Genomic DNA, 10,558 nt, shown 5'->3' with positions numbered 1-10,558 from the left:
TTAATAGAAAATTTGTGGGGATAAATTAATACTAGTAAAAGTAAGCAGTACAAACCCTAATTAAACAAGAAATGTGAATAAAGACATTAGTAACCATTAAATTAAGCAAGGGATGGTGAAAGAAGGCACCCAAAAAAATTGCAGCCAGCTTTCAGTGCACCATCTTCATCAAACTCAAAAATGTGTCAATCAAACAATGGGATCAATCGTAACTTTACACAAGAAAAAATTTGAAATAAAGAATGAGATCAATCACCCCACATTCAAGCCTTCCGAAACCGATTGCAGAAGTGAGAAGACTACCAAAGGGGCTGGGGGAAGAATAAAACTAACCCAAAAAAGGAAGTCTGTGGTAAGAGGCTACTGGGAAACCATGTACAGAGATTTTTCAACCAGCTATTGAACAGAGATCTTCATAGACTTGTCGAATGTTAGGTCGCTCATTTACAGGAAGAATACACCTAAGGGATATAACGAGCATATCGTCCATTGCTTGCGAGGGTTCACTTCCCCCTGCAATGTCGCGATCTATACAATCACCGCGCCGTCCTTCTTGATCGCAGAGCCGAACCCAATCTGTGAGGTCAACAGCACCTGATTGCCCTGATATGATGTCACCTGCACTTCTTCTCGTCAAAATTTCCATAACAATCACTCCAAATGCATACACATCGGCTTTCAATGAGGGCATTGGCTTGGAGGCATTGGAAAGTTCAGGAGCACAATAACCCAGTGCCCCAAGATTCAAAATCTGCTCAGCGACTCCAGCAGGCATCATTAAGCGATGTAAGCCATAATCAGTCACCCATGCACTGAGATCAGGCCCTGCTAAGATTACGTTTGTTGGCTTTAGGTTTCCGTGAGGCATGCCTCTATCATGAAGATAGACAAGGCAGCGTGCAACGTCAACAGCAACTTTCAACCTTTGAGTGAATGACAAAAGAGAATATCTTCGCGGTGTTGATTCTGCATAGGACAAATAAAAGTTATAGGGAGATAACAAGAAGGAAGAAAGAATATGACAAACAAAGTGGAGAAAAACCTTGATAGTAAAATATCAATACACTAGACCACCCTAACCAATCTCTAAAAAGTAATAATATCAACAATTTAATCAAAATGACTCACATGCGAAATGACAAAGAAGGAGAACAAGGGATTTTTTATGCGTAATAGAGTAAATAATTCTCCTACATGATAATTTCACTACTATTCAGAACAGAAATCATCTACAATGAACTTATGAACCAGACTAGAAAAAATAAAGGAACTTTTGACGTACAAATAATAAACGTATAATATTGTGCAAATAATGAAGGAACCTATAATGCGCAATGCTGAAACTAAAACTAACATGGCAACATGGGCACATCAAGTTCAAGCATGCTCAGGCTATAAAATCAAGTATATAAGTTCTAAGTCCTTACCATACAGATGAAGTGCCAGGCTATCCCCATTGATATAATCTGATAAAATAAGTCTCTCCTGTTCTCTGGGTCCCCAGTAATAAGCTCGTACAGGAGCTATATTAGGATGCCTCATCAAACCAATTTTTTTGACTTCCTTGGCAAATTCTTTCTTATTTTTCACCAATCCTACCCTCAACCACTTCACTGTTAACATGTGTCCACCATTCAGTGTGGCCTTGTATAACGTACCATGACTACTTCGACCAAGAACTTCAGCTGGGGCTCGAGATAACTGCTCAGCTGTAAATGCAAGTGATGTATCGAGGAAATACAGCTCTCCAGCAAACCGATCAGGTGAGTAGACATCCAATGTTACAGGTTGTTCAAATGTCTCAAAGAAACGAGGTGAAGACGAATGTGGAGAGCCTGGGGGAGACTTCCGTGCTGATGTCACCATAGGATTGTCAGGGAGATTGGGCTTCACATAGGAAGTACTAGATGCAGCTGCTGCACGATCAGCAAACTCTGGCACAAGTTCAGCCTGCCCAGACAATGTTCTTGAATTTGAGGGAAGTAAATGAGTATTAGAAAAACTCAATGATGTATCTGAAGGCTCAGGGCCGGCATTAAATTTAAAAAGTGAAGGCCGAGTAAATCTTCCAACTTTAACATCTCTTCCAGTTGTTGCCCCATTGTATTTGCTACTCCCATGATGCTGAGAACGATAATAGGCTAGTGCAACAAATGCAATCATGAGAGCAGCCCCCACTGAGGCTAGAATAATAGCAATCTTGATACTAGACTTTGAGCCACGATGCCCATTCTTTCCATATACATAATTTGAACCACCACCTGGTGATCCTTCATCACCTGGGATATATAGCTTCTCATTTCCAGGATGAAAGGAACTTGGTGGAAATGCTCTTAAGCTTTCAGGGACTGTACCGGACAGATCATTATAGGTCACATTTAATAATTTAAGATTTGGAGGAAGCTTACCAGGCAAGTGACCCTTGAATTGATTGTTTGACAGATCAAGGGATTCCAACCCATCTATATTGACTAATGAATTAGGTATATGTCCTGATAAGCTATTTTTTGCAAGATTCAGTGATCTCAGCCTACCCAAGAGTCCTATATCTTTGGATAGATCGCCTACTAATGAATTGTCAGAAAGATCTAAGGACTCCAATGGTGCAAAAACAGGCTGAGCCAGAAATTCACCAACAGTAGTAGATTCTGGGAAGGGGATTGCTCCATTGAAATGGTTTTTAGAAAGATTTAAGTCTCTCAAGTTCAATGAAAATAAAGCAGATGGGATTCGCCCTGCCAAGTTGTTGATGCTCAGGTCAATCTTAGATAATTTTGCAAATTGACGCCATTCAGAGGGCAAGCTGCCTTCTAAGGAGTTGTTACTGATTCTCAAAGTAGTCAAACCTGATTGAGAACTGAACTCTGGGAAGCTACCAGACAGCCTGTTTGAGCTAAGATCAAGTATCTCCAATGTTGTTGAGTTGATGCCACGAATAGAGCCTGTTAGCAGGCAAACTAGGCATTTCAGAGACTCATATGATAAGAAAGAATCCAGAGGCCATGCATAACACATGATTTAGTTACAGAACAGCAAAGGGAATTTCTTGAAGTGATTCATAATGTCGACTCAAGTCATATGTAGCATACTAGCACATCACATTATTGTACAATACAAGAGTTGAGCTCAACTGTATATCAAATAATCACAAATTGTAATTTCGAATTAATGAAATAAATAAAATGACTATACATAGTAAGCAAGTAGCTTAAGGAAAATCTGTAGTTACTATGTAAAAATTCTGCCAATTTAAGGAAAGATAAAAAATAAAATGTCCACCATCTTTCAGGATTTTAAAATCACTAGCATATGCTATCAATTAAATTAATCATACAGCTTAGTTTGGAACGAGGCATTAAATTAATCATACAGCTCAATTTCTAAGAGCCCTTAAAAGAGAAAGGAATGAGGTTAACAGTCTTAGCACCTCAACCAAATTTCAGAGCAGTGAAAACATGGAAAGAGCTGACACTCCAAGAATTCTGCCAATTCTAATTTCCTTAAAAAACTATTCTTCAGACTACCATTTTCAACGAACAAATGATAGGAAGTGAAACAATACCAAGACTACTAGGAAATAGGAACACGTATAAGAAAGAAACAGAGAGGCACAAGCACATCTTCATTTTGCATGTTCTAAAATTATGAAGGCTCATAATTCCTTGACAAAAAATCTCCAATGCGGATCTAGGTGCTAATGCATTCCACATCCTTGACAACGACTGAAATTATACTACTTTTCCATCTCATCATAACAAATATAGGCAACACACTAGCATATTCCAATACACGGCACGAAACACACTAGTTGAACCAAGTAGGGTGGCAAATTAAAAACTCATCAAACTTCACACCCCAGATCCTTCACTACATTCACTTGCATGCAAATGAAACCACTTGAATTTTAGCTACTACTAGAAAAGATAGTTCAAAGCTATATTGGATTAGAGTAATATTAAGTAAATTGAAGCACAAACGAATAACTCTACTTTCAATGCCATAATCAAATTTCTATATATTGCAAAAAACTTATAAACAATCCATAAAACAATAATTTGATAGCAAAACAAATGGACTCAAAAACACTTACCCGAAAACCCATTTCCACTAAGATCCAATTCCTTCAATTGAATCAAAGTAGCAAGCAACTCTCCAGGTACCTCTCCATACAACTGATTGTTTCGAAGTCGTAAAACCCTCAAATTATACAACGACCCGAAAGACGGAAGTTCTCCCCCAATCATATTATCCCCCAAATCCAAAACCACCAAGCTCTGAAACAATGACAATGTATCAGCCGTCAAGAACTTGCCACCCAACAGATTACTACTTAAGTTCATATGTCGAATCGTGTTCCCTAAACTCGAAACATTCGAAGAATCAACCGGAAGTCCACCGGAAAACCTGTTCATACTCAAATCAACAAACTCCACATTCCTAAGCTCAGAAAAAAACACACCAATATCACCCCAAAGCTCATTTGCATGCACATCCAAAACCCTAAGTTGTTGTAAGTTCCGAATTCCGATAGGATAACCCCCAGAAAACTGATTATTCGACAAATTCAAGTGTTGTAAGTTCCATAAATCATGAATTCTTTCTGGGATCCGACCAATAAACCAATTATCAGACAGATCTAAAATCTGCAAATTATTCATTGAACCCAATTGAGGAACTAATCTACCAGTAAAATTATTTCCCCTAAGATTTAGGTTTTGCAGCATTTTTAGCCCAATTAAGGTACTGAACTTCAACTCACCACTGAGATTCAAACCATCAAGAGAAATGGCGACGACTGAGTTCGACGCATCGTCGCAAACGACGCCATGAAAGGAGGTAGGGCAAGAATCGAGATCTGAAGCAGTCACAACAGCAGTCGCATTCCATGTCGGAATGACTTTCCCAAGTGGATCTTCATGGATCCCCTTTTTGAACTCTAACAGAGCTCGAACTTCATCAGAGTTGCAGAAAACCAAAGATGGAGTGATAATAATCAAAATTAGGAGAGAGAAAATGGGGAAAATTAACCCGCCATTGTTAATACTACTTCTATTACTACTCCTACTACTGAAAAACATCGTTAAATTACTGAAATTAAAACCCTAGGAGAGAGAAAATTGGAGCTAGATTGAAGAGTGACTGTACATTGGGAAGAAGAAGGTGGGAAAAAATGGGGAAAGCATAATTTGGGTAAAAATGCTTAAATTATGATGATAATGATAATGGGGTTGAATTGAATTGAAAAAGGGGAGAGAGAAAAAGGGGAAACTTTTGAGGGGTTTTTTGAGGAGAGAGAAATTAGGGTTTTTGCGCGTCGAATTGAAGAAAAAGGGGGTGATAAAAATGGAGAAATGGGAGGAGAGAGAAAATGAATGAAGGTATAAAAATGGCGGATTGTAGTGAGAGAAGAAGGATGGGTTGGAGTGAGGTTGCTACACTCTGTAAAAAAACACACTACACAACAGAACACACTTTCTCTCTCTAAAATTATTCTCTCTCTAGAAAAAGGTGAGTTTCTCTGTCTAAGAAAGAAGGTGGAGTTTCTCTCTCTAGAAATGATGTGTTGTAAGAAGATGAGTGGAGGAGGGGTGCCGCTGAATGTGCTCAAAATTGGCATGAGATGTCAATGGGGGTGATTTAATTAATTTTATTTTAAAAAAAATTATTTTAATTTTAATTGTAATTTTGTAAGTAAAAATTTTAAACTTAAATTGGATTTTATAATTTTATTTTTTATGGTGTTTTTCTACGTTTTTGGTGGTTTTCAATTCTTTACTAAATTCAGAATTTTCAGACAATTTGACATTTGTGTATTTGTCTCTATCAATATCAACATTTTTATTGAAGGATTGTCATTGTCAACATTAATACATTATTGTCTACATTGATATTTAATCCTTTTTGCGAAAAAAAATTTAAAAATAAATAATAGAGAGGAAAAAAAAAGTATGAATATTTAGGGATATTAAAAGGCACTATTTTTATATTGTGTCAAAAAAATTATAAGATTGCTACTTGTCAATTTAGGTGTAAATTATACTACTGTAGTCATTTTTTTTATTTTTTTGGAAATGTAGTCAATATATATAATGTGAGATGTATGATTTGGATTCCTTTTTTTTTTTTTTTTGAAAGATGGATTTATTTTATTATAACCTTGGCATATTTCAAATTTTCAGTAATACTTTTAAAGAAACAATTGCATAGTAGAATCTCTAGATTGAGTCATTGTCCAACATTTGATTTGAAAATTTAAAACCTTTGAGGTGGGGAAAATGAAAGTTGTAAATAAGGTTTTTTTTTTTTTTTTTTTTTTTTTTTGGGACCAAAAAAGGGTATTTAGTTCAACCTATTTAACATATTTATTTATTTCTAAAATGATTAAATCGAATCAACTTAGGGTCTGTTCTCTTACGTTGAAATTCAGTTCAACTCAGTTCAGTTCAGTTCAGCTCCTAATTTCCTTCTCTTATAAAATATTCAGTTCAGCTCAGTTCAATTCAGTTTAGGTGAGTTCGGTCAATGAGAATAGGCCCTTAGTCCAAATGTAGTAGCATTACTTGTTTATTTGAGTATCTTTTTTTTTTCAAGCAATATGTTTAAGTAGGTCAGAGAATACTTAATGAGCCAAACCTACTCATAGTTCGGCCTAATAAAAGTTTGACATGGTCGCAATGAGCCAAGTCCAAGCTAGCATAAGCTTAAGTTTTTGGCATCAATAGAGCTAATGTTTACTTATAAGTATTGAGCCTTTTTTTTTTCAATGCTACTAGAAAATGGACACATTATAAGATGATAAGAGGTAGACTAAAGTACCCATGTATATATCATGTTCATTATGATCTTAAATGTACATTAAGTTAGGTGTTAAGCCCATAAAAAAATCCACATGTGAGTGGTGTGTTGTCCCACATTGATTTAGTTCATAAGTAAGAGCTTGTATGTGAAAGAGTATCCCACATTACAGAAATAAGAAAGTTGTATCCACTTTATAAGGCTAAGGGGCTACTCCCCTTATTGCCATATGGTTTTAAGGTGGATACTCCTTGGTCGTATAAAGTGGACGATTATGACGGGTGTGGCTCAGACCCGTTTATCATTAGGAAAGACAATGGTAAGAAATCTCAATTTTCATAATTCACAAATCCTAATTATTATTACTAGTACGAAGTATTATTAGGTAACCTATATACCATATTCATCTCTTTAGGAACTAAAATGATACTCCTTATGACCTTTACGAAGATTATTTGGTCTACTAAGGTATGGATGATTGGATTTATAGTCGATACACATTAGATTATTATTTTTCTCATCTCGTTGTCATCTTTTATACGTAATGTATAAAAATAATGATACACGAGTAATACGACATTGATAAGGAGCTAGTATAAGGAGCTAAGTATAATAGTCAGCCTCATCTTTTGGGAATAGTCATGAACTCAATCAACTCATAATTTTGAGGTTGATGTGATGAAGTAATGACATCGCTCCCACCTCATATCCCTAAGGTCTAGGGATCAAGCAAGCCTCATGGGACTCATTTGAGGGATTTCCCTTATGTCCCTCCCCCCTCTCAAATGAACCCCCTTTCTCCTTACCACCAAATAAATAAATATATAAAAATCAACTCATGATTTTACAATTTAAAATATGATGCACATAATGCATACATATAATAATAAGTATTTTTTTTTTTGGATACCTATTATATAAGTTATAAGTAGATTTAATTATACTCGCAATTTTGAAATGTGTCTAAGAAAAAAAAAACTCACAAGCAACTTTGAGAGGTAAGTGTTAAGGTAAGAGTAGGGTCTGAACACATTAGACTCACACCTATACCTTATTGACTTATTCAAACTCATCACAAAGTCAGCTTATAGTTCTAGGGCTTATTCTCATACGATTATTTTCAGTTCAATTCAGCTCCTAATGATATTTCTACAACTACGTATTTCCAATAATATTTGTTATTCATTTAGGCTGTTTTGCTTATCGGATAATTTTTTTTTTATCTCAAACAACACTAAATGTAACCAAAACAACTAAGAATCTATAAATTAACCAAGATTAAGATTGAGGTTGCTGCTGTGTGCTGACCACAGCCATTGTGATTTACAATGCATTCTCAATTCAAATTAACATAATCATCTTCTAAGGCTCTAAACCAATAGCATTCAACATCGCATGAAAAACCTTGGGAACTTCGAATCTCCTCTCTTTTTTCCATTACCTCTAATAATTTAGAAGAAAGAAACCAACCCAATTCTTGACGCTCGAGCTTCATGCAGTGGAATCTAGGAACCATTCATAAACAGCAAGGCTTCCAATCTACTACTATATACTTATACATTAAGCTTATTATTGACATAAAATATTAAACAAAATTAACTACGGGCCTGTTCTCATTGACTGAATTGAGCTGAGCTGAGCTGAACTGATTAGAGCTGAATTGAATTAAACTGAACTGAACCGAACTGAATTGATTAGAGCTGAACTGAACTGAATATTTTACAAGAGAAGGAAATTAGAAGCTGAACTGAATTGAACTGAACTGAAATAAACGTATCAGAACAGGGTCTACTGACCATATTATATAATGAAAATGGTATTTCAAATTAAGCTTCCTCAAAGTTTGCTTTGTCTTGTACTTTCTACATCTATAATATTTACACTATTCCTAAGAAAAAAAAAATGAAGGCAATGAGTGTTTTTCTCTTGTTTTTGCTGATTATGTATTTTCTTTCACTAAGTCAATCAAAACAAGGATTAGAGACAAAAGAGTTCATGCTATCCAATAATGGTTCTATTACTATGGTAAGTTGATGCTTCATCTCCTCTCTACTCTTACACGTACGCGCTCACATTCACATGATGTTTTATCAATTGATGTAGGGCAAAGATGAGCATGGCAAGGTAAGCATTGAGAGGAAAGAAAATGGGCAACAAGATGATGGTGTTTTTGAGCATGAAGATTACATTTACACTCAATTTTTGCCTTAATTAATTAATTTTTATGCTTCTTTCTGATTTCGAACCCCTAACCTCACGAACAATTGAGGGTTCTCATACTACTACGGCTTGCATCTCAGTGTAGTTTATTCCTCTTCAATACACTCAATATTCTAGGCCCCTTGTTTAGAAAAGAGAAATGCAACTGTTGCTTTTAGGATTTATGATGTACTTGTATTTTTTTCTTGGTATATTTGTCTACACTCTACAGTCTAGTTTAATTTCAAAAGTATTCATTAGTTTAATTAATAAGGCCCAAAAAAAAAATGAAAAAAAAAAAGTAGAGCTGACTATAATAAACTTTTTACCTGGAAAGGATGAACTTCTATAAGAATATCAAGAACACCTTTTAAAAAAATAAATCCAATTGCTGTAAGTGATGTTCTACTTGATTATTGTGATATAACTTTTTGCTTGATGTATTTTAATTATAATACCAAATATTTACCTAAGTATAGGAACTCACTAATGATGATATTAAACACACAATTAATCTGCTTGTTAAATGATTTGTTTCCCCATTGCACATACAGCATGCCTTCCACTGAATCACATATTTCTTCTTCATTGTTAAGAGAGAGGGAGCAGGTTTAGAGCACAAGCAAGAGTTGGCATAAGTCTTATACCTTATTTCAGTTTAGTGCAGCTCTAATAAGTTTAGTTCAGCTCTAATAAGTTCAGTTCGGTCAATCAGAACAGGCCCTTATTTCCGTCTGAAAATTCTAGTCACATACTCACATTATACTAAGTCTAATACCTTGTAAGACAAAAAATTACTCAAATTACCACTAGGAATTTAATATATTTGAAAACTCTTTATGAACCTTTTGAAAGATGCAGAAAAGACTGATTATACGCCTTATACCTTGTAGAGTTCTGGTTGACACATTGTGAGCTAATCAAATCCAACATAAACCATGCCCATGTTACGTGACTATTACTTCTAGAGAGAGGAAGGGAGTAATAATTTATTTGCCCTTCATGTACCTCTAATACAATTTTGGTACATAAACGCGACTAATGGTCTCCCAGCCAATTTGGTATACAATAATTGTAGTAGCATGATGGACAAATAACATGTAACGCAGAAAATCCACATCAAATATGCTATTTCATGTACAAGTAATGGAAAATGGAGGTGATTATTATAATGACGAACAGCTTACCTGATTCGCCTTAAATCACTGCAATTTGATTGGTTTGGTCAAAGAGTATAAAATGCGACAACTGTTTGAATGTGGATTTTTGGATTTAACTTAATCTGGGAAACTTCCCTGTTAATGTTGAAGCAAATTAAAATGCTGTTATAAAGAACACCAAATTTTTCTAAACAAGTATCATATGAATAAGTACAATTCAATAGAATTTCTTCCAAAAATAATTAAAAGAGAATAACCTAGGAAAAATGATTAAGATATAACTCCATTCGGAATATTATATTTAAAAGTGGTAAAGGTACATGCATTATATGGAATTTACTTGATAATTCCAATTATAATTTAAATTTTTTGGGCTTGGGGAAGCTAATAGGCAATAGCATGGA

General features: G+C 35.1%; 1 protein-coding gene across 1 annotated transcript; it reads right to left on the bottom strand.

The window, feature by feature from the left end:
* Window positions 1-5,685, bottom strand: LOC110724153 (probable inactive receptor kinase At5g10020). Its single transcript, XM_021903543.1, has 3 exons — window positions 4,091-5,685; window positions 1,428-2,942; window positions 1-966 (listed from the first exon to the last, which is right to left on the bottom strand). Exons 1-3 carry the CDS (start codon window positions 5,076-5,078, stop codon window positions 389-391), a joined length of 3,081 nt encoding a protein of 1,026 aa, XP_021759235.1. The 5' UTR covers window positions 5,079-5,685; the 3' UTR covers window positions 1-388.
* Between the last annotated feature and the right edge of the window lie 4,873 nt (window positions 5,686-10,558).

Source organism: Chenopodium quinoa, unplaced genomic scaffold (genome assembly GCF_001683475.1).
Source record: "Chenopodium quinoa cultivar QQ74 unplaced genomic scaffold, ASM168347v1, whole genome shotgun sequence".
Taxonomy (NCBI): Eukaryota; Viridiplantae; Streptophyta; class Magnoliopsida; order Caryophyllales; family Amaranthaceae; genus Chenopodium; species Chenopodium quinoa.
The sequence above is the reverse complement of the archived record's forward strand: the minus strand, read 5'-3'. Positions and strand labels throughout refer to the sequence as shown.

What these genes read in the sequence shown, in the direction of transcription:
- LOC110724153 (XM_021903543.1), bottom strand. Translation starts at nt 5,078, where the DNA reads ATGTTTTTCAGTAGTAGGAGTAGTAATAGAAGTAGTATTAACAATGGC. An exon ending in TAGTGGAAATGGGTTTTCGG is followed by an intron (nt 2,943 to 4,090) that starts GTAAGTGTTTTT and finishes GCCTGCTAACAG; the next exon opens with GCTCTATTCGTGGCATCAAC. An exon ending in CCTGGCACTTCATCTGTATG is followed by an intron (nt 967 to 1,427) that starts GTAAGGACTTAG and finishes TGTCCTATGCAG; the next exon opens with AATCAACACCGCGAAGATAT.